This window comes from Phaenicophaeus curvirostris, chromosome 22 (assembly GCF_032191515.1).
Source record: "Phaenicophaeus curvirostris isolate KB17595 chromosome 22, BPBGC_Pcur_1.0, whole genome shotgun sequence".
NCBI classification, from domain to species: domain Eukaryota; kingdom Metazoa; phylum Chordata; class Aves; order Cuculiformes; family Cuculidae; genus Phaenicophaeus; species Phaenicophaeus curvirostris.
In genome coordinates, this window is record NC_091413.1 from 1,514,945 (window position 1) to 1,539,537 (window position 24,593).

At 44.0% G+C, this 24,593-nt stretch overlaps 1 protein-coding gene across 2 annotated transcripts; it reads left to right on the plus strand.

The window, feature by feature from the left end:
* Nucleotides 1–1,053: 1,053 nt before the first annotated feature.
* MMEL1 (membrane metalloendopeptidase like 1) lies at nucleotides 1,054–23,741 on the plus strand. 2 transcript variants are annotated; one of them, XM_069874572.1, is made up of 23 exons: nucleotides 1,054–1,524; nucleotides 1,659–1,822; nucleotides 7,594–7,653; nucleotides 8,363–8,524; nucleotides 8,943–9,023; nucleotides 9,482–9,577; nucleotides 10,058–10,176; nucleotides 10,832–10,897; nucleotides 13,108–13,242; nucleotides 13,669–13,758; nucleotides 14,021–14,157; nucleotides 14,621–14,714; nucleotides 14,955–15,083; nucleotides 15,351–15,449; nucleotides 16,060–16,143; nucleotides 16,404–16,507; nucleotides 17,283–17,341; nucleotides 19,293–19,412; nucleotides 19,852–19,985; nucleotides 20,518–20,583; nucleotides 21,612–21,707; nucleotides 22,580–22,656; nucleotides 22,737–23,741. In XM_069874572.1, the coding sequence occupies exons 1-23, from the start codon at nucleotides 1,475–1,477 to the stop codon at nucleotides 22,834–22,836; spliced, it is 2,322 nt and encodes a 773-aa protein (XP_069730673.1). In that variant the 5' UTR covers nucleotides 1,054–1,474; the 3' UTR covers nucleotides 22,837–23,741. The 2 variants fall into 2 exon arrangements, with proteins under 2 accessions (XP_069730673.1, XP_069730674.1); XM_069874573.1 differs by lacking the exon at nucleotides 15,351–15,449.
* Nucleotides 23,742–24,593: the final 852 nt, after the last annotated feature.

Here is a 24,593-nt window from a genome sequence, read left to right on the forward strand (position 1 = left end):
GAAAAATTACTCTGTTTTTAGATGTAGAACTTCCTGCAAACAGAAATAAGAGATCGCTTAACTCATTATTAAATGCATTGCTTTGTCCTTAAAAACAACCTCCCCTTCTGCCGCCAGATTTCACAGATGGACACCGAGGATCTGCAAGTGCATCCATCTCTTTCAGATCCTTGTGTTCTTACGCTCCTGTTCAGCTGGTGGGAGGAGAATAGCTGCCTTCACACCTGACAGAAGCCAAAGATAACACGACTAAAACAGGCAAATTCTCATAGAGGTTTTGAGGCAAAACGCTGCCTAGAAGAGGAGGCTGAGCCTCCCGGCAGGAGAAACTGGCATTCCTGGCTCCTACCCCATTGACGGAAAGGGGTCCGCGTTCACATTCTTGAAGCGAACAGCCCTGGCACAGAGAAACCCCTGCTCTGCCCTCGGCTCTCCCTCCTGAGCACACACCACGCAGAGCCGGGGAGGCGCTCGGGTCGAGAGAGGCATCAACCTCAGAATGTATAGAGTGTGAGTTTTGGCAGTGAGTTACAGCAGCGCAATAAACCAGCCTGCAGAGGGAAAAACAATCAACGACCTGCTTCTCCCTCTTTCCAAAGTCAGTTCTGGAAAAGAATAAAATGAAAACCGAGGGAAATCACATGCCAGTCCTGCCCTTTTACTGTCTTTCCCACTTGCTACCAGACACATTTCCAAGCAGCAGCATAAAAAATTCCACGCGCAGCCCGCAATAATCCATAAATCAGATCGTTCTCAAACAAGAAGCTGTTCCCATATATTGCAAACGGGAGCTGCCAGCACTCCCAGAGCCAGAGGGCTTCGACAGGCTGGCAGCTCTCCCCTTGGTGCTCCTCCTGCGAGCCCAGCGGGCGATAACCTGGGGGCAGATCTCGGGGAAGCCGGAGGAACGTCCCGAGCGGCTCGCGGGCTCGGAGCGCTCAGCCCTGGCAGCTGCGGGGATGCGAACCCTCCTCCCCGCGCCGCTGCGGAGCGTTTGCCTGGAGCTGGGAGCCGCACACGGCTGAGCTCGGAACTTCCAGCGTGGCTCTGAGAAAACGGAGGAGCTGGGGTCAACAACTTCTGCAGACCTGGGAGCTCGCACGTGTTCTAGGAGCCTTCAGCCTTCCAAGACCTTTCTCTCTGCTGAGCGCGGAGCAGGCACAGCTCAAAGGCGCTCGCACCCAGAAGGGTCTTTTTGGATTCTACTGCTGTTCACTGAGCTCTGCAGACCCACTCGCATCCAGAGCGGAAAGTTCTCCGAAAGAGCGAGACACCTTTCCAAGGAGGGGAGTGGAAGGAGGCAGCTTCCCCCTCCTTCCCTGTTCGGGAGAAAGGAGTTGCCCAACCTGGTCATGAGACGTTTCCCTGCTTCCCCGAGCCAGGCTCCTGGAGCCCGGACACTGCACCGCTGAGTGCCCGGCGTGGGGCACCCCCCGCAGCCCCCCGACCGCAGCCGGCCTGGTGGGCACCGAGGATGGAGAACGAGGTTGGCAAATCTGTGGACAATCAAATGGACAAATACATGTAATAATTTGGAAGTTTTCTTTACCTTTGCTTTTATTCTGCTTCCTTTTTCTCTCTGATTTGTCATGCGTTTATGCCCGCATTGATTTAAGCTGTGCTGCTAATTCTTTCTTACCCTCCCCTCCTCGATTTAGAGTTACAATAATGGGGAAGTCAGAAAGTCAAATGGATATTGTGGAAAAATCAACTAAATCTGGGAAGAAATCCTGGAGCTTTGTGGCAATCGGTCTGGCCGTCTCGCTGCTCCTCATGACTTGTGCAGTGGTCGCCCTGGTGATACTCTATGCCAGCAGCAGAGGTAAGGAACCTACGAATAATTCTGTTACCTCTGCAAACCACAGAAGTCTTTTTGCAAAGCTAAATGAAAACAAAAACACAGGAAGACAGTGAGGTCACCTCTGTGAGGGACTTGGCCGTCTCTGCCTTGTTACAAGTTTACCACAGTGAGGGTGGATTAAGTTGAATTTTATTTCATTTTTAATTTATGTGATGTAAGAGTCTATGTTTTTAATTAGTTCTATGCATTTTATTGAATTCAGCATTGTTTTGACAAAGGTAGAAATAAGTTGTACTATCTTAGAAGGGAAGGTGTGTCTGTGTGTAGGACTTGACATTCCCTTATTTTATAGTCAAGATGCTTTATTGCCCGGAGTTATGAACAGCTGCTTATTAGATCTAAAAGGGAGATTGCTTATTACAACCTGAAACCAAAAAGAACGGCCAGCACGCTGCTGAGGAAAGGGAGACTTTTAATGTTGCATCAGGCAATTTGAGCTCTAGGTGAGATTTGGTTCAGTGACTTTCATGCAGACGCCTTGCCAGTAACCTGACAATGAGGCACATCACTTTATGTGACTGCAGGGCACGCTTGCTCCCAAAAATGAAGTTTCTCTGTGAGCACACCAGCTGTAAAGTCCTATTTAAAAACTCTGCGAAGGAATCAGCATGACTGGTACAGCGCCTGCCTCGGGTTTGTCATTGCCATGAACACCTCTTGAGTTCAGAGCTTTGCTAAAACCCTGAAGTATAAAACCCAGAAGTATGAGTAACAAAACTGAAGGAGAGCTGTGTTTTCTCCTTATATTGTCTGTGCATCCCCTGCCTGCAGAGAAATGCTTTCTTCAGCTCTCGCAAGAACAACACTGCACAATTCAGAGTCATTCATGAGAAAAGCCTGTTTCTTCTTTACTCCTTTGCTACCAACAACTGAACATTATCAGCATTTATTTCAGTGTTAGATAGAGTCTTGAGTATTTGGTATTCATAATACTCAGTAGGAAGTTGCTTGTATTTATTCTGTTAGCTCAGGAGACAGGAGAGAAAAAAAACCCTGAGAATTTCTACATCAAAATATCAATCTGTGCAGAGTTCTGTTGCTTGCATGCATAAAGGATTTGAGAAGCCTGCTCTCCGTTTTGCTTCCTGGGTTTGGGCAAGTCAGAATTCAGGAACTGATATGTGCCCAAATGTTGCTCTCGTCCCAATCCATGGGAAGAGTCTGTGCATTTAAAGCAAGTGCTACCCATTACATGTTTTTGGTGAAAGGCTTCACCGAAAGGAAGCAGTACAGAAATCCCAATATTTTGCAGGCTTGTATCAGCAATCGAACCTTCGTTGGAAGCATTTCCCAGATTCAGACATTCCTGAGCAGAGTACAAAATAACTGCAGAGCCAATAACGCCACTTGTCCTGGACAGTGTGCAGCTCCTCCCGGCTGTTTCCTCCTGCCTTAAGAGAAGGTTTTCATCACCAACCAAGGATCTGTTTCTACCTCTCACTGCTAACATTTCAGTGTGCATAGCTGAACTCTGCAATACACCAAGATGTGGTCACACAGCAGCCACAAGCTTTAGATAATTCATAGGTAGGAACTGAGCAGCAGGAACTTTTGTCTGCACCATCTGTTAGCTGAATGCCTATGTGCACTATTAAGGTCTAAAACAGAGAGCAAGAGCTCTTTAGTGCAACCGGGTAATGTTCCTGCCGAACAGCAATGTTTTGTCTTGAAAAGTGTTGTTCAAATACTGCACTTGTTTCTGGTTTGATGTTTTGTTTGGGCCCGTGCCCAATGCTCAGTCAAAAGGCTGAAGTCTCTCCTGAAAACAATTTCCTGAGAAATTGCACAAAGCTGTGTAATGTAAATGTAAATCCTACACAGCAACAGGGGTGGGGAATATGCAGCTGAGCAGCATACCTGGGATTCTTTTATTTCCAGTTTCACTCAAATGCTAGTTTTGAGAGGTGTATGAAATGCTGGATGGTTTACTAAGAGCAGGTTCACGTTCACCGTTTCATCTCTGTACATCTTTCTGCAGAATGGCACCACCCACCCAGCCTTACATTCTCTTTCTCTTTTTTTTGACATATGAAGGTATACATGGGCTTTGTGGTTCAGGGAATGTGTTTTGCTCTGCTTGTGTGCTGCAGAAGAGCATTGTGGTGCATGAAACAGGTCTCTGGTTACAGCAAGAAAGCCTGTAATACATGTAAATGCTGACTAAGTTCATCTTTACACACAGACAATGAAAACACTGAAGCTCTCACAGCAGTGCAGTTAGCATTCTAGAAGCAGTTTGGGGATTTTTTTACATCAAGAGAAGTTTTCATACACATAAAACCCTGTCTAAATAGGCTAAAAGAAAATAAAACAAGAACAGCAAGGTAATATTTTGGTGATTGTAGAAAGGGAAGCAGACAGGACTGAAGTAATTTGTCTTTGAATCCAAATACACCATGCTCTTGGTCTTTCCATCACACCCACCCACACATCCTTACAGTCTTTTCACAGCTCTTTCTCAGCTATGTTCTACAAATATTTACTAGACTCCAAATCTCATTACTTGTTGGAAAGGTTACAGCTTAGAGAATATTTCAACACGTGTTGCAGCTGGCACATCAAGTCACAGTGACTTCTCCGGATACCTTAGTTACAGGCAACTTCCATTCTCACCTAATTACTAGTCCCAACCACTCAAATGTCACATTATTAGTTGAATTGATATTTTATTCACTTTCTGTCTTCCAAGTTTGTAGCATTTCTCCCAAGTAAGATTCACAGGTTCTGTGTGCGTGTCCACATCCCCACAGGCTGTCAACTATTCCCATCTATTACACAGGCTGTTACAAAACTTACACACCTCTGCTTTTTGCTTTTAGGCAGGCTACAAACAACTAAAGAGAAATACAGCACTTGACTGAGAAGCATCTTGTTCTGGGGATGGATTTTACAGGGCTGCAAAAGTGGCTAAGTACTTATTTAATCAATTCTCACATGAAATTCTGTCTTGACCATGCTGATAGACAGACTATAGGTAAGACATCTTAAGAAAGGTGGAATAAAAAACCAAACACTTGCGCCATGGAGTCCATTTGAAGATACTGACATCTGGCATAGGCAATCCTCTCTGCAGAAAAAAAAAGCTAAATTTGGCACTTACATTATTTGTTGCAAACTATTCACTGTTATAACAGCAAAGGCAGTGCTGACAGCACTCCTGCAGATGAGATCTGTGCACAAAATAGATAAGGTGCTGAAAGGTAAAGCTCACAGTTGGCTGCCTGGTAACAACTGTGGATCTAATTGTTTCACTGTGCCATTCCAAGCCATCTGTGGTCCTCAAAACACACGGGGGAAAAACACTAAACACAAACTGTGCTTCAGAGACTGCACAGAATGATTTGCTTCACTTTTGTTGTCTGAAAAGGAACTTTAATAAGACTCTGAAAAGCAACTTATATTTCAAGAAACTGTCATTCAAAAGACTGACAGCTGAAGAGGAACACAGTACTCTTGCCACTGACCAGTACGTGCAGTAGCAATACTATTCAGTAGCTTCTTTTAAAGTCAAATTAAGGCAATAGAATCCTTCACAGTGACTCCGGTGGGGCCTGAAGTATGTCCCAGCCCTGCCATTTTCAGGAAAGCAGTTGGCCTCTGCAGTAGAGACTTACTCTCTCTCATTTTCTTCCACTTGCAGTAAGCAGTTCCACAGCTACAATAATTTTATTTAGCTCCATTAAAGCTTACCTTCCCTTATCAATTCTGATACTGCTCTATCAAAGTGAGGAAAGCCTTTAGTTTGCCGAGGGTTCATTGGTCCTTTTCTATCTACAAGACTACCAACAGAGCAAGAGTATGACTTACATAATGAAGAAAACAAGGGTGACAGTGCAGAGGTCCTGATTTTTGAGAGCCATAAAGGAACTTGGTATTGTACAAAGTGATGAAATCTTTCTGGCCCATTTCTGTTCTTTTCACGTCTCTTTGGCAGTTTTAACAGGTATAACCAAGGGAGGATATCTCAGAAGAAAGAGGAAAGAAAATGAAGTGGTTAATGTTCAAAGAGAAAAAACATTATAAGAAGCTAGATTCTAGCTGAGCTTGGCTGTGGGAGAAGGCAAGTGGGAGGTGAGGCCTGACAGGTGAACAGACAAGTATTGATTCCCCACAAACCCATCTGCTGCGTTGACTTTCTGTGCAGCAGGAAGAACACCAAGTCCAGAGCAGAACAACCTGTATGAGTTCTCTGCTGTGAATCCCCGTCTTACATTAGGACATGGTCTCATGCCACATTATTTGAAAGTCAAGCAGCGCAGTAGACAGAGCCTCAGTCAAGTGAGCAAAGACCCAACAAACATATTGCAAAGTAAAAGAGGGCAGTGTTGGTCATATCTCGTACAGAGTCAGGTTGGCTTGGTTCTTTGTCAGGCATGGTACTGAGGCATAAGAGATAATTGATAGAAACACAAAGGAGCCACTTCCAGAAGTAAGCCGAGAGCCCCTCACCAGCCATTTCTAATTATCCGGGTTTGTGGCAGAGCTTCAGAGCCCTAAGTGTGCAACCAATGTTTCAAAACAGATTTGGCATCCATGCTTATGCAGCTCAATTACACTTTCACAATCACAAGGGCTTTTTGAGTGTGGGGAGTTAGAATCTTGTTGAAAGCAGTTGGGTTCCTGAAACTGAAGTTGGACATTGTCAGGTTATATTAAAGAGAGAAGCTTTGATTACAAAGAAAAGAGGCTTCATTCAAGTCCTGTCTGGTCCCTGAGAAACACAGCATAGTTGTACAGTTCTCACCTTGCCCATCACTTCCTCCTTTATGAAAGATTTCCACATTCCTTTGAACTACTTGTTTCTTTTCCCCAAAAGGATTTTTCCTTGGAAATAACCCTGGACTTTTAGGGATGTTTTTTATTTTTTAAATTATTATAGAGTTTAGGACACTCCCAAAATGAGGCTTAGCTTCATCCAGTACAAAATAAAGGGCACTAAAGCCCTCTGTGTGTAGCTTTACATTGTTACACATATTTTGCTCATCCCATGTTCAGATTGCTAGATGCTGAACTAGAATAAGGCATGCAATTACTCTAACGCACATCTCCCACGCAGCACGACGGCACTCGGCTGAACCGTGAACGTTCCATTCCCAATCACAGTGGGAGCTTTTTATGTTGCTTCCACTGATGAACTTCAAAGCCCTCTTTTCTTCCCTACTGTTTTATTTCTATCTGAATTACTGTAATCTTGTTTGCACTCATGTACAACACTTGTTTGGATTGGAAGGAATTTTTTTAGTTACTCTTTCCTGCTAACATCCTAACTAAGGATCAGAAGAGTTTAAAATCATGAATAAGCCTGTTTGAAAGCAAGAGTATCCATTTTTTGTTTTCCAGTGTGGAACCAGGCAGTTCTCTTTAACATAAATCAATACGAAGCAAGTCTAGTTTCGCAAATGAAAAATTAAAACAGCAAAATTAGTTCTCTTGTGCCTAAGGCCAGGGCAACTCATCAGGCTGAGGTGCTTAAGATACCTGCCGTTTGCGTTCTATAGTAAGCAGCACACAAGAGGGCAACATAACCGGCATTACCGAGAGAGCTCAGATGTTCAGAGCATCTTAGTAGACTGTCCAGAGAGATCTCATACTTTCAGCATGTGTCAGAGACTGGGCGCGAAGATTCACTTGCTGCAAAACTAAACAGAGCTGGCAATGAGGTGAGCGATGCTGGCAGCAGTTTCTTTCCAAAACAACTAATTCCATCTGCTTTCTTATTCCTCTCCCTGCAGGCTGTCACTATGGCACCAATTCAGGCAACATATGTACCACACCTGGATGCATCACAGCAGGTAATGATCATTGCTATGAATTATTATCACAGAAAGGATGTTTTACATATTGTTAGTGCTAACAAACCTGAATAAACAATAGTTCAGGCTTTAAGACTGAAGAAGTTGAAAAGGCGTGACAGAATTAGCCATGAATATCCAGCCCAAGGAGAGATCTCAAAGGCAACAAGTACAGGTGTCCTCAAATACAGTCCCACATGTTAACACTGAGCAAAACCACCGTATTACCCTATTCTTACTTCTCCATTGTACACTTTGTCACCAGGAGCATAATTCATAAGGAAGTAGTACAGGAAAATTGCCAGTGTGGCTAGTTCTCTGTCATCTCCTTGTACGCCTCTGATGCCATTGAGAGAGCTGAGCCTCCAGCACAGACGCTGGAAGCACCAGCTTCATTGGCTGGTACCTAAGGTGGGGCCCCAGGTGGAGTGTGGGGCAGCGCTTGTGCCTGCAAGGCACTGTGCTCGGGGAGAAATCTTCTGCCATTCCAAGGCTCCCTCTGTAAAGCTGTACAACCAGTGCAGAAGGCTGCTGGTAGATGCTTCCTTGCATTTCTAACCAGAAAATAGGATCCTCAAGAATGAGTCTTACCCACTATAAATAACATAAGCAATGTGCCTTCTTGCCAAGCAGCTTCTTGTCAGTCTGTGGTAGTCGTAGACATGATTGGACATTCTGTGCTATTCAATTCTCCAATTTTGATACCTAGCTGCAAGAATAGTTCTGAACATGGACCCAACAGCTGACCCTTGCAAGGATTTCTACCAGTATGCCTGTGGGGGCTGGCTGAACCGGCACGTTATCCCAGAAACCAGCTCCAGATACAGCATTTTTGACATCCTGAGAGATGAGCTGGAGATCGTCCTAAAAGGTAAGAATGAGGCTGCTCTGTCTTTGAGTATGCACTTGGGTTTAGTTTTAGATGTTACTTGCTGCACATTATACGAAAAAATAAACCTCCAGAGGAGGGTAGATTGTGATTTTTTTTTTCTCTAGTCCTTTAATCTCTACATCTCTTACTACATTCATTTTGCAAGAACAGGATGTTCCTGATAAAGATTAGCCATAGGTGATTTGGTACCAACTTGAAAAGGAGCAGGACAAACTGCATGCGCGCCCTTCTTCCTGACACTTTTTCCATTAACAGCTCCTTTAAAGAGCACTCCACTTTCACAGTAATTGAAGCTGACAGTGACAAGGTTTACCATAGCCCCAAATTCTCAGCGATTTCTATGAAAAGATCAAAGCTGCCCCGGGCACAAATCTCACTGCAATGATTCCCTCCCCAGGTGTGCTGGAGACTTCAGAGCAAGGGGACAGAGAAGCATTTCGGAAAGCTAAAATACTTTACAAGTCATGCATGAATGAGAGTGAGTCTCTTCTTGTTGCATTGATCCTCTTGTTCAATACCACATGTACAAAAGTACCAATGCACTTTGAAGCGGAATTCCAGTCAGTATGGATCTAATCCGCATGGCCTCGCCTGGGAAGCTGATGTGCAGATGCATGGAGATGCCTTGGATCATCATTAAGGCTTAATGTACACATTCTGGGATGTGGAAAGGAGCGATGTTGGTTACCTGCCTCTGGTAGCAATGCAAAGCCTACCCTTCTGAATGCAGAACTAGGTCCCATTTCATCTATTAACGCATTCAGTCAAAATCAGTACTAAGTCAACAGTATTTTCATTACACTGATTTCATGGTACAATATCTGTTGTTTTCTTCCACGACAAATTCAGTTTTAGACCTAAACGGTTAGGAAATAATGAAGAAAAATAGGTAATAGGCCCGTGAAAACAATATAGTATTTGTTTTTCCTCTCCCAGGTCTTATAGAGCAACGAGATTCATTGCCCCTGCTAGAGGCTTTAATGGTGGTTGGAGATTGGCCAGTGGCTTCTGCAGACTGGAATAAGACCAAAGGTAATGCTGTGCCCAAATTAAAATTATTGACTGCCCTGAGGAGGCTGCTGTCATTTTAGTAGGTCCACCCTTTTAACTTTTGATTCATAAGCAAAAGTCAGGGTATAATACATATTTAGCATCCAGTGATCTGTATAAATAAGACAATATAAATTTAATACCCATATAATCTCATTTCTGAACACTATACATTAAGAAAATCAGAAAAATCTAAAAGACCAACACAAATCATGAAAACAAAAGTACTAAAGCCAATGTAGCTGTAAGACTTGCTTATTAATAGGGTTTGGCGAGACAGATAAGGCCAGTAAGAACAGTCCAGCCTTTTCTAGACACTATAGGAATGTCCTGTACAAGTATTCTCACATCGTGTCCAGTCTGGTTCTAAACAATTTCAGCAATAAGCTTGCAAACTGTACAACTTATCAGTCCTGATCCATATTGATGACTAATGTCTATATTTTCCCTTTAATCTCCCAGAGCCCCATTGGCGCATGGAAGAAAAACTCTCCATAATGAACTCAAGGTTTAACAAACGCGTGCTTATTGACATGTTTGTATGGAATGACGACCGGGACTCCAGCAGACACATCATTTACGTAAGAAAAAAATGCAGGGAATTATTTATATGCCGGGATCACATGGCTAGTCATTTACTCTGCGTACAGATTAGCCTCCTGTAAGTAAGTTGCACAACACTGGCAAACGTAAGCAACAGTTCTGTACCCAAGTGGCAGATCTCTCTCAAAGTCATATCAGGAAACATTTTATAATAGCATAGGTTTTGTTTCAGTTAAAGAAATAAAAAACAATGTACTCTTGCTGATTTACAGCATAAGGGCTGTAAATTCTTGTGACTTGCAAAATGATGGTGAGGTTTAATACACAGCAGGAAATAATGTTTTCAAGACATGCAAGTAGTGTTTCAGAGTTTGTTCGTGTATGCTTACGCGTGAAGTCTGGCCCTCAAGTCAAGCAACTTGTTTTCCAAGTTGATTAAATTTATTCTTAGATCTTAATGGTTTCTTAATAACCCGTGCTAAGTATTGATCCTGTCCTTATCTATAAATCCAGAGGCAAAAGTTGTGCCTTCCATGTCGCCCCTGTTCCTAGAAAGCCAAAGTTCATTGTCAGAGTGCACTATTGTCATTCCAACACTGAAAGGAGGGCACATGCACCATCTCACGCTGCCTTTCTGGGGAGAACACTAGCTCCTGTTCATCACTGACTAAACAAATGTATGATTTTTTTTAGATTGACCAGCCAAGTTTAGGGATGCCATCCAGGGATTACTACTTCAACGGGGGCAACTATCAAAGGGTGAGTATTCTGTGTAATTTATTTACTACGTTCCACTAAACCAACTTTATTATCTCTGTGTTTTGGGAAAATCAAATACATGAATCTTCATAGTCTAAATGCTGATTGTTACAGAACATGACATTCATTGCTCGTTTTTTCCTAAATTATGCCTAAGTTTCATAAAGTTTATACAAGGACTGAACAACTGCATAAATACCAACCCTCCCCAGAACTGGCCAACTCATACAGATGAGAAGGTTGTGGGAAAATAAAATCATCATGGCTTATAGCTCAAAACAGTCTCTAATTGTGAAGTTCACATTTTCAGGGCAGATTACCTTGAATTTTCCTGTGAAGCCAGTGGTTCTGGCTACTATTTTACAAGGTACTGGAATGATGGATCATAGATATAGAACTCTTGTCATACTGGATCACATTTGACCACACTATAACCCAAAATACATTTTGTCAAACACCAAAATATTCAGAATGTTTCACATGTTCATTCAGAAGAAAAAAAAAAAGTTTCAAAAATAATCAGAAAAGCATTTTGGAAGGAGCAGCAGAAGCTGCATCAACAGAACAGCCACTCCGCTGACAAGTATCTGCTGCCACTTACCCCACCCCTTCCCCAAAGTTACATGAAAATTGTCAGACTACTTTTTAGCTGCTTTTCTCTGCCAACACTCCAAGCAAAAACATGAAAGTTTCTGTAAATACGTAGAAAGCTGTTGCAAACGTAGCCAGATAATTTAGCAGCTTCCAAGCTGAAAATACTGCTGCGGCACATTTTGTTTTCCTCAATTATGTCACACGAACAAAGAGGATTTGCAGCCCAACATCAAACTCATTTTCCTAACACGAATGGAAGGGAATACAGAGAGACAATCAGCATTTTAGACTCTTTTGTCTGGTGGTTGTGAAGGCAGATGAAAACATCAGTAAGGCTTGTTTTCTTCTTACTGCATGTATTCTACTATATTCTCATATATATTGTAGTCCAAAATATAGCCCTGAGAAGCTTGAGGTTGTTCCCACACCTTTATAAACCAACAACTTCTGCTAATGTGTCTCACAATACCAAACAATCTCCACGTAGCTGTGTTGGGAGCTGCGGAGAGCTGCCAGAACTAGGATTCTCTTCTGCAGGTTTCTCCTATATAGTGGCAGTTACAGTAGAAAAAAAAGGGATATTTATGCATCATTGCATGAAGGTCAGACTTAGACCAACTTATAGGAGGTAGAACATCAGGTATGGTGCATAGACAATCCTAAATTAGCAAACAAAACCCAATACTGCTCAATACAGTTTTAATTTGAAGCTATGAAGAAGGGCTAAGAAGGCTGCGTTTTTAATCTTAATGAATAAGGAGGAGACACAACCCCTTTTTATTTGCTATTTAACAGCTCACTTCCCACAGACAATGACCCAGACTCTGATGACCCAAACTCCCTCTGTGCTTAGCCCAGCATCTTTTGGCACAACTCCTGCTGAGGCCTGTGGGAGTCTGGCCTGATTAAGGCCTCAGCACTCAGCCTAAAAACATAAATCATCATCATGTAAATGCCCAGACTCAATTTCACAACAGTTACTGCGTTTATCTGGTTTCCAAGGTCTGTGGAGGAAGAAAAGTATGCAAGAAGCATAGGTGCTATTTAGCTTTCCCGTATCAGGGATGGGTATCCCTCAGCAGCCACGCATATTCCAAGGTCCATTCTGAAGCATAAATCACAGCCGTACCACCTACCAGAAATAAAGAAACTGTATCCCTGGAATCATCCAAGACAGAGCTTTTTCTTTCAGACAGTAAAAACAGTTTAGGATATTTACTGTATTATTTTCAGGGAACTTAACCTTCCCCATCTCTGGCTAGAGGGGATCCCTACTCCCGTGGCACAGGGCATTCTCTTTGCCTAAGTAGAAATCCTGACTCAGAGAGCTGGATTGCCCGAGGAAGCAGAAAGCATTGCTTTCACTCTGTATTTTTGCATCTGCACCATAAGATATTCCAGGATGATCAGAGCCTAGGAATTGCAATAGCACCTACTACAGTAGGGAAAAAAAGACAAGGAAAAGGAGCAGGGAGGGCTCCACTGGAGATGGGGGCAGAGGCTGAGACCCCAGGCTCAACTTTTTCAGAACCTAAAATAACAACGGTTTGCTGAATGAGAAATAATACACAGCAGACCTTTTCTTCTCACTGTTACATGCTGTTTCTCGTGTGCAGGTGAGAGAAGCTTACCTACAGTTCATGATCACCATCGCCAGAATGATCCGGGAAGACAGGAACGTGTCTAAAGATGATTCTTTTGTCCAAGAGGAAATGGAAAAGGTTATGGAGCTCGAAACAGAGATTGCAAACGTAAGTACAGAAATTAAGAACTTCTCAGGTTGCTGGGGGCCAAAGGGTGAGGAAAGTCTCTTGCTGTTTTGTGCAGCAGTTTAACACAAAACTCACGGCCTTCTGCTAAACATACACTATGATAACACCACAGCTAAGGCCTCTGCATCCTTAGAAGTCTACAGCACCATAATAATCACCAAGAGCTTAGCCTTCTATTCTTAAAGAGGATAAAGGGAACCACTTGGTTCAGCGTATTCCTGAAACATTTTTGAATGGGGGGAACCGAGATCCTGTACTGAAATTCAGAAACCAGCACTGGACACCAAATGAGCTTTCTTTTTTCATTCACATATTAGTGTGTATTTGGGCACGTGCACGCATGCAATTTCAGCCATTCACACTTGTGTCAGTTGATTCTAGTAATAACCATGTGAATGTCTTCAGGCAACTACCCCAGCAGAAGAAAGGCACGATGTAACCTTGTTGTACCACAAAATGACCTTAAAAGAGCTACAGGAAAAGTTTGCACTGAACGTAAGTGTTTAATGAGCAATCTAATACTATCAGCCTCCTCTTATTACCATGCCAACCGGAAATGGCTTTGTGAATTTATCAGTGACGCAACAAAGAGGTAAAAAGTCATTCCCATTCTTAATCTTGTCTTCAGTCCCTTAAAAATAATTTTTCTACTGAACAACACTACAACTACATCTGATCCTATAGCAAATGTCTAGACTGTATAGAGTCTCAGGAACTTAAGCACTTGGCATTGGTGTATGTCTTTCTGTCTGCCTAGGAGTTTAACTGGACCTTCTTCATCCAAGGTGTCATGTCTTCAGTAAACGTTCAGGTTGACCCAGAAGAAGAGGTTGTTGTGTATGGCATGCCCTACCTGCAAGAGCTGAAAGCAATTCTCTCCAAGTACTCGGCTAGGTAAGGAAGCTGAAAAATATCCAAAATGAAAGCCACAGAAGTATTGTGGAAGAGTAGATTATTGGTCCTGCTTGCTGGGTGTGAGAAGAGTGACCTTACTTCACTGTAAGACGAGAGTAATACTGTCTGAGGTCCTGGGGTCCTACAGATCTCTGGTAGTTTGTCTCTCACTTGCTCACATGCTTAGAAAAGGTTAAACGGAAAGAAAAAAATACATCACAGGCTTAGCTCTTGTTACAGTCTAGAAGGGGAAAAAAAAGTAAGAAATGACCAGCGAGTCCTCAGTCCAGATGCTGCTACAGCCAGACAGGCTGTCAGAGAAGAATCACCTGGAGACACTGAGACTGGTGATCGGCAGCAATCATTTGCTTTCTGCCCATTCAAAACCAAGGCCGTGCTCTACCTGGCTGCACTAGGGCTGCTTTTTACAGGGGATTAAGCTCAGCTCTGCTTTCCCACACAGCACCATCCAGAACTACCTCATTTGGCGACTGGTGATTGATCGCGTCAGCAGCTTGAGTCGGCGATTCAAGGATGCTCGGGCCAGCTACAGGAAGGTATTTGCTCTCTTCCCAAACAGACTGTAGGACGTAGTACTGGAAGGGTCCTGCACTCACCAAATCGAGTCCTTGTCAACACAAGGACATTATCATGCCACGTAATCCCTAGACAAATCCAAGAGCAGCAGTCACAACAATAAAATCCTTTGTCTTAGGTTAAGCTCCTCGTTAGGCAACGATTTATTACAGAAGAGCCTTGCGCAGGCAGAATTAATCCAGCGGTGTCTGGTGTTGCAGGCACTTTATGGGACGACACTGGAAGAAGCCCGCTGGAGGGAGTGCGTGAGTTATGTCAACAACAACATGGAGAACGCAGTGGGAGCGATGTACGTCAGGGAGACATTTGCTGGTGAGAGCAAGAGGATGGTAGGTAGTTTACCCTTTGTACTATTGTACATCCACAGCGCCCACAGTGCCCATTCCCCTCACCTGACCCCCCAAGCTATTTTGTCTGTTAAAGATATCAGTCAGCCAAGAGTCAGAAGGCACAGGAACTCATTTGTGATGCACTTAAACGCCAAGTATCATATTTTAGAGCATAGAAATCTTTCATTAGGATGCTTTTCACTCTTCCTTAGCTCTGCCTGGGAACAATAGCATTAAATGATTAATTTCTTACTGCCTGTCTTTTAGGTCCGAGATTTAATAGATAAGATTCGCGAAGCATTCATTGAGACTTTAGATGAGTTACAGTGGATGGATGAGGCATCCAAGGAGAAAGCTCGTGAGAAGGTCAGAGAACAAGGAGCATTGTCACAGCTGTGAAATCTTTGGAATTTTGTAGCATCACTGTCACCAGCTCCCCTGCAAATGAAGGCAGCACTTCACTATCCCATTATCCTATTACATTGCCCTTTTCTTTTAAAACTTCAGTAACTCACATATATTTTTATTTCCTTTAATTAGCCTTGTGAACCACAAGATGGGAGCCAATGCATCAGCCAGAATGATAACCGCATACAATGCAATCCCCCAAAGGAAACTCTTCACTCTTTCCATTGACTTTAGGGCCATCGGTGCTGTTCTAACAGCAAAGAAAAAAGAGGCACTAAGTGATGTTCAAGCCCAACCCCTATCAGAAGGCGCTGTAGGGTCTGCAAGTCCACCATGGAGACTGGACACCAGGAGATGAGAGGAAGACTATGTTCTGTATTAAAAATGTCTCACTAGGCGATAGGTGCATTGGAACAAAGGCTTTAAATATTTGCATCCAGTTTCTCACAAACAGGTGGACAATGGCAATAAAGAATTTGAAATAATATATGTATTAAAACTGAAAAAAACCCAAACATGACCCCTCACACACACAATTAAGAAGAAACATTAAACTCTTTTCTTCTAGGCAATGGCAATTAAAGAACAAATTGGCTATCCAGATTATATTTTGGAAGATCAGAATGAAAAACTGGATCAGGAATATGCCAATGTAAGTATGCTGGACTCAATATACCTCAATATAAAAGCTCACAATTACTTCCTTTTCACTTGCATTACTTACACCTGTGCAACTGTCACTTCCAAGTGACTGGGTAGCATGAAAACTCAATTGTCTTGAACATTTAATACATGTATGCAAAGAAATATTGATACCTTGTACCCGAACCATTTTAGAAGGCACATTCAGCAGCATGAGCAACTCCTCCTCCCGCACAGCTCCCTAACATACTTGGGTGTCCGTTTCTTTAGTTAAACTTCAGTGAACACAGTTACTTTGAAAACATTCTGGAAAACCTGAGAGCTGGAGCCCAGAAGAGCTTGAGAAAACTTCGTGAGAGAGTTGACCAAGATCTGTAAGTATCCAGGCTGCACACTAGGCTACAGACGCGATCCAAACCCCAAGAGAACAGCTGTGTGTTTAGGTGATTCACTGAGGATGACCAGGAATGTTTGTGTCTGAGATCTTATAATTATTTCCTGGAATGAAACCCGTAGTTCATTGCCTCGCGTGGCAGGAATTCATCCAGTTCTCCTGGAATCCCTAACCCTTCACCAAGCTGCTGCCCATGCAAATTTTACATTGAATCTGCTAAACACAAAAGCAGCGATGAATCTTTGAGAGCTCAGCAAGAGGGGAGGAGATGAGCAATATCACTGAACTTGGAAACATTTACAATAGGGGAGAAAGCTGAAAACACTCCAGCCAGAATTCAATTGAACGATGTTCAGTCTCAGGGAAGTTGAGCCCCGACCTAATGTATGTCTGCAAACTCCATGTGTTTTAAAGCAGGTTTGTGGAAACCTTTTCATGGATTCAAGAATTAGTCCACCTTTGCCTGGTAGTTTCATATGATATATCAATAATTTGCATTTTTTCCCATGTAATGAACTACATATTTGTAGTGACATCTCTAGTGGCTTGAAGGTTTTTCCCAAGTAGGCACGAGACCGCTCACCACTCCAGATCACTGTTTAATTAAACTAAAGGACAGCATATAGTGTTCCACCCTGCCTAGGTCCTTTCCTTACACATAGCCTGCATTTTCTTAACAGGACTAATACAACTACAAGAAAGTCCAAAAAAACCCCAAAAAACTATGACTAACTGTGCACAACATTTCTTTCTAGATGGATAATTGGAGCTGCAGTGGTCAACGCATTCTATTCCCCCAATCGGAACCAGATAGGTAGGTTTCCAGCTATTTTAAACAGCTACATAGAACTAATTAATGATTTTTTTCACTGCAAGTCTGCTGTCCAGAGGCAAATCTGCCTGTGACACACTTGACAGACGTCATTTATGTTTGTGGAACAGCCTCATATTTGAGAGCCCGAGACAGTGGCAGCTGCTCTGCCAGCACCAGCCTCAGGGACCAGCGCGCATTCGGGGCTGTTCGTGCTCACATTCCTGAATTCCCGATAAATGAATAGGCAGCTTTCCAGCTTGCTATCTGTACAGATAGAACCAAAACCACATTGATGGGAGGCTTACCAGACTAGAGAAACCTGTCTGTGCCTACAGAACGTCAGGTATGAGTTTCTACAGAGCTGCTGAGATGAGCTTGCTCATTCCTAGCAGAGATGGTCACACTTAGGACACAGTGAACCTGCCTGCCTCCCCGTACCCTCTGATCTCAGGGCTGCTGCAGGTGGCCAGAAGATCAGGTTAAGCCTGCAGGTGCTGTAGAGCCTCTGCAGAATTCCAGGCACCACAAACAGGAGAGGAACCAAATCTTTTCTATTAAGTAGTACTTATTCAAATTCCCAGACTGCCAGAATATCTGCTGCCCAAGAACTGCCAAACACCATAAAAGGAAAAATCCAGAGAGCAGACACAGGGCCAAGGCCAGAAATGGGGAGAAAAACAACCAACAACAAGAGAAAACATAGATAATTGCTAAGAGCAGAAACATCCGATATGCTCATAATTCATCCCAACGCCCACATCAGAAAGAGCTGCTCCCCACAAGCGTAGCTGCCACTTACCTCCACACCGCAGGTGCAGAAGCTGTGCCAGGTCCTTCAGCAGCAGCAGCAGAGCACGGTGCCCACCTCCTCAGAGCAGGGCTCATAGTGGAGCTCAGCCCCCTCTTTATCTACAGCGGGTTCATGGCGATTGGCACCAGCTGTGAGCCAGCTTCCCAGGTAGGGAACTCGGGTCTTAAAGGGGACTGGGTTCTCTATAACTCTGACCTTATAAGCAACATGGAAGTTACTGGTTTAAGCAACTTGATGAATATGTAAGCCAAAACTCCAAGCACAGCTACCCACAAAATGCAGACGTCAGTTCAATCCTGTTTCTTCTCATCTCTATTTTGAGGAAAATAATTTTCCACACTACTTTCAGTTTCCTGCTTCTGTCTTACTGCAGTCTGTCTTATATCTTGCTCCTCAAAACTGTACGGATCAAACCTTCTATAAAGTGAAAAAGATTTTTGTCTCTGAACAGTATATTTGCTACATAATTTTGGTATCTCGCTTCTTACAAAGTATGTTATTAGAATTAATAGCTTGCAGTTTGAATATCTCTAGAAGTGTATCCACTTTTCGCCTTTTTTGATGTACGTGGGATGAAGGCTGAACCCACTGATTATTTAGGGCAGCTGCCAGGAGGGTGAGGAAGAACAGACCTCCTGCTGCCCCCATCCCGTCCCAGCGACATCCAAGTGCACTCGATGCTCTGTAGTAATTACTGCTGTGCGTGTTTCCCCCCCCAGGTGGTGTTGGCAATCAGCGTCTGGTTGCTAACCTTTCTTTAACAAAAACAAAACAATAAAACATCCATTAGTTCCCCTATAAAACAGCTCTAACACAAACACCATACCTATCTCCTAAAGAGTTACTAAACGGTCTGTCCCCAACTCCTGCAGTGTAGGTTACAGACCAGATCAGGGTAAAGCTGAAATGCAGCTGAGGCTGGGTTCTGCAGCTTGGAGATGCTGTTGCAGATGAGCTAAATTAAACCTTTATTAACTTGTCATTTTCCATTTCTCAAGAGAGAAGCAATTTCACATGAGAAGGCATCACATTGTTCCTAATCACTTTTGTTCCTTCCTGATCCTTACACCAAGCAAACAATCTGTCTGCGACATACGCAAAGAGCAAGCTCCCTTACAGCATCTCCCTCCCTCTTTGCAGTTTTTCCTGCCGGGATTCTACAGCCCCCCTTCTTCAGCGAACACCAACCACAGGCCCTGAACTTCGGAGGGATCGGGATGGTCATCGGGCATGAAATTACTCATGGCTTTGATGACAACGGTGAGAAAATATTATTCTTCAGCTGCCCTCTATGCTGTGAGGAATTAAACTGGGACACTACCATAACGGAAGCAACCACACACACATCGTCACATACCTGCTAGGTCACTCTGGGAGCACGCTGGTAACGTTCTGTTGAACATTTTGCAGTGAGTGTTTCATAGACTAAGCAGGTCATGCAAGAAGTAAATGGGTGTTAAGAGATAAATAGAGCCAAAGACAATTCTCAGGAGTTCTGCCCATAGCATCATCAAGTCAGAGGTACAACGCCAGCAGGTACGCTGGCTCCTCAAGGGAAATGAAATCTGTCTGTCTTCGAGCTGTCGTGGGGTCTTGAAATCACGGGAGTGCAGCTCTGCAATTAAAAAAAAAGAGGTGCTACCCTGGTTGCTGACGTCCTCTCACTCAGAACTTTCCTTTTTCCTTACATTTTGTACAGGTAGGAACTTTGATAAAGACGGAAACATGTTTGACTGGTGGAGCAATTTCTCAGCTATGCATTTCAAGGAGCAGTCTCGCTGCATGGTTTATCAGTACGGGAACTACACGTGGGAGCTGGCCGGGGGACAAAACGTGAGTGAGAGCAGCCATTTCCACACCACTGTCCCTTTATACAGAAAAGCAAGGAATGTAAATAGGGAATCTCTACAGAGAATACACATAAAGCCCCACACGGTAGAGGATAATTGATCTGGAAATAAGATGCAAGGGTTGTTTCTCATAAATTAGGGATAGTGGAGTAACCTAGAGAACCAGGAATGTCTGTGTGCTGTTGGGTTCATGGTAAAATAGGCCCATGGGGTGTTTTTTTGCAAGGGAAAGGGAAATCCAGTGCCTGCTACTGCATTTTGCCAATCTCCTTAGCGTGTATTCTGCCCAGCAGCCTATAATCTGTTCAGGTTATAGCCACAGCGATTCTGTTGACCCTACAGGTTTCACCGCATTAATTCTTTACTTTTGTTCTCTCCTCTGTTTGCCCTGGCACAGTCACTGCTTCTTTGTGCTCCAGACACGACTGTCCCTCTGTGATGATGACTGTGCTGCAGCTTGTGGTTCCTAGGGGTGTCGATGGTACGGGCTGTAACGAACAGTGACTCTTTTACAGGTCAGTGGAATAAGCACATTAGGAGAAAACATCGCCGACAACGGAGGAGTGCGGCAGGCTTACAAGGTAACTTGCAAATACGCCGTGTTAAATTTACCCCTGGGATCCAGCAATGGGGGTCCCTATTCTGTCATTAAAAAAATGGACAATTAACACATTATTGCCATAATAAAAACCTGAAAGCCTCAGTTATTGTATCTGGGAGCTGATGGCCCTGTGGATCCTGTCACCGTGTAGGATTGCTGGAATCCCTGCACCCAGGAGACACCCAGTTCTAACTCTGCTTCGATGCACGGCAGTGCTCGCTGCTGTGTGCTCCTGCCTCAGGTCAGCAAGGGCAGAATTCACCAGAGTTCACAGTGTTAGCCAGGAAAACAGCAAAACGCCCCTTTTCTAAAGCTCTCAATTCTGAGAACAGCAGCTACAGCTTCAAACAGAGCAGGGACTGCTTGGCAGCACAGGTTGGTGATTTCATGAAGCGGAGCAACTGGTTTTCTCCAAGTTTATTTGCCTCCCTCTTTTCACCTTTGCTCTCAAGAGAGAAGAACATGAAAGGAAAGGTGTTGGATATGGTTCTGCCCTCAGCTCCACCTTTTTAGGTTTTGTGGGCTTTGGGACTATCTCAGCAACTGTGGGGACAAGGGAAGGAAGCGTTTGAAATTAAGTAGCACGAGGACACATCAACTCGTCTCCGTTATGTCAATATACTCAAAAAAAGAAAATTGCCCAATTAATGTGTAACGAGAACAGGTAATGGGTTTAACATTGAGCAAGGTTATTATCTGCTATTTTATGAGCAGTTACTTGATGAGCTAAAACTCCTCACCCCAGAACTGTGGATTTATCACTTGTATTAACTTTGGGGTTTGGTTTCTTTGCTAGAACAGTCAGAGTGCTTTGATAACAGCTCTTTCGTTGAGTTGTACTGGTGCTATTAGAAAGATAAAAACTACAAAAATACAGAAGGGAAGAGACATCAGGTTCAGATTCATTGTGACTAAAATCTCTCATCCTAAAATAACACTCAAAACACCCATTGAGCCTGAAGAGGCCATCCTGCTGCTGCTCTGAACAAAATCTGTGATTCTTCCTAGGCCTACTTGAAATGGCTGGAACGAGAAGGGACGGAGCCAAAGTTGCCTGGACTGAATCTGTCCCACAAACAGCTTTTCTTCCTCAACTTTGCCCAGGTAAGAACACTTGGATGCAGCTGCTCCACGCTGCATGGAAATATAAATTAGGTTATTCTAAAGGTTAGAGAAAAATCAGTCCCAAGCTCTGCTTGGACAGCGTTCACCATTGACCCTCAGGAGAGACAGGAGAAAGATGAGTTAGTGATTACAAGGCAGTTTCCAGTAACTTTTCTGAGGGTGCTACTGAAGCCTGCTGAGTGAGGACACACAGGGCATTGACTGAGAAAAAGGCATCAAGATGGCAGCCCACAGGGAACAGCAGCTCCCAAGAGCTTCCCATTTCATGGAAATGTTGGTTCCACTGGCATTTATCACAAAACTCCTTTTGCCTTTGCCACAGACAGGGTTTCATCCATTTTTTTTAACATGTCCTGAGGTAAACTGAGTGCCCGAGAAATCCCAGGCCAGCCCTGAAACAGAAGTACAGATGCAGATCCCAGGTGTTGCTACAGATTCCACTTCTTTTCCTCTGTACTTTATTACAAAGCAGAAACAATGTCTGCAGAGCTGAGTATCACCCTCCAGCCTGGATGAGGAACTCCCATACTTAACAGCAAGTCAGATATTTGACAGTGGGCCAGCTCACCGAGTGTTGTGCTTCAGACTCTTGGACTTGAGCTGTTTGAGGAAACCCACGGGTGAAATCAAGAGCTGAAATATCCATCCCAAAGCATCAGATCTTGATCCAAGAAACAGATAAAACTAATCCATAAATAATTGTATCTATTCTGCCTCCTCTATAAAACTTACTCCAACCACAGTGCAACAAGTTGGCATGGGTCTCAGCAAAAACTCTGAAAAATCAATAAGGCGGCCCCCAAATACTGACTTTAATACTGACCCACTAATTATGAATCTTCCTCATCTAGGTTTGGTGTGGTTCCTACAGACCAGAGTACGCCAGCCAGTCCATAAAGACAGATGTTCACAGCCCTCTGAAGTACAGGTGGGTTTTACTGAGTCCCTGTCCGATGCTGACTCAGTCCAGCCTGCTGTCCCTGTAATAAGTTCCTTCTCTTTGTGCAGGGTGATGGGATCTCTGCAGAACTTCGAAGCGTTCTCAGAGGTGTTCCACTGTAAGACAGGCACGGTCATGCATCCTGCGGGGAAATGCAGAGTGTGGTAACCAAAAACGGCGCCGGCAAGAATCCCATGACCAACAGTTCTTGCCAACGACGTGCCCGAGGTTCTCCCGCTTGGTCCCAGCCAAGGCCGATGGCGCAGCTTCTGCAGGGAAACGAAGGAACCGGCAGCACTCGAGCTCCTGCAGTTCCACCGGTGGCTGACGGGGCGGGCTGCTCCAGGGCAGAAACGACTGTTCAAACGACATCCTGACTGTTATTAAGACACCGCATCAGGGTTACAAAGACTCGTTCTTAAATAAAAACCAAAACCAACACACAACTGTATATCTATTTTTCAGAAAGGAACAGTAATTTTAATACGTCTTAACAACTGTGCCCTCTGAGATCCAGCCGGGCTGTCCGAGCTGTTTCACTGAACTGCTCTCCTGCATTCCAACTCCATTTCTGACGCATCCTCCCCACGTTCTGGTTAGAGCTAGCTTAGCGTCTCGAGGTGTCTGTGCCCTCGCACTTTGACTGCTGCTTCCTTGTTAGAATCGCTGTTTGTCTGGGTATGTGGCTGCTGTTCCTTAGAACGCCCGTCGGCTGCTCACCTAACACAAGCCTGCTCGCTCCTCCTGCACTCGAGCTCCTCGGCTCCAAAGAACAACTGTGACATCGCCTTGAAGTCAGGCGCTTCTAACACATCTAGGAGCACAAATGCTGTCGTGGTTAAAATTACAGGGTCCCTCCCTTCAGAGCTATATTTAAAACAATGCTTATTCTTGTAGAAAGCATATAAAATACTTTTTGCCAAATAGCAAACGTGTACCCATGGAGACAATTAAGCTGTTTTTAATCCTGTGCCTTTCATTTTGCCATAGGCTATTTTGCAGTATTTACACTGGAAAATGTAACAAGTTATTAATTTTTAATAAAAAACCAATCACAGCAGCCAATTCAGCAAGGATTTTGCTGAAGAGTTTTAGTTTGACTGCTAATATGAACACTACAACAAATTTGAGGATAAAATCAGGGGCAGTATCTTTCACCTGTAAGACTGATGCATATTTGCTGGGGTCCAGCTATCCCACAAGACAGTGAATGCAAAAAGGCAAGTTTACCATCAGCAGGGAGTAACAAACACGGACAGCCCTCGCCAGCTTCCGTTTCGCTTGGGTATTTCCTACTCCTGGTTTTTGATATCACGCGTAGGCCTCTTCATTGCGCTTAAGAAACACAGAAATAATCAGTGGTGGAGATCGGGGTTGGTAGCCCAGTAGATTCCCAAGACATTGAAAAGGTCCCTTGCTCCCTAGACAGGCCAGAGAGTTACGCACAAGGACAAACTCATGCAAGCACAGAAGTTATGACCAGTCCTGCAGTGCTGTTAACAGGTTCAACTGGGCTCCAGCAGGTATTCCAGTAACCTTAGCACGTGCTCTCCAGAGGATAGGACAGGTGCCAGGGTTGGCCAGACCCACACACGATCCTTCCCTCACAGCACAAGTTGTTCACGGGGTACATTTGGCCTCAAGAGTTGCATTCATTTACGTTTGTTCCCTTAAGTCTGCGCTGAGGGACGATGCAACCGTCTGATGCGGCACAGCTTGGCAGTCACGGAACTCGGGGAGGCGACAACTGTGTATACAAGCCAAGCAAGGGAAGCTGCAGACTAGTGCGCAGAGGTCAGGTGGAGGAGGTTCACATGGCTGACAATTTAATTACTCTGTGAAATCATTAAGCTCTGGAGATGTGCCATTAGAAGTACTGGCACATGCAACTGCTAAAGCGATAATTAAAATGTGCCTCGGAGGTT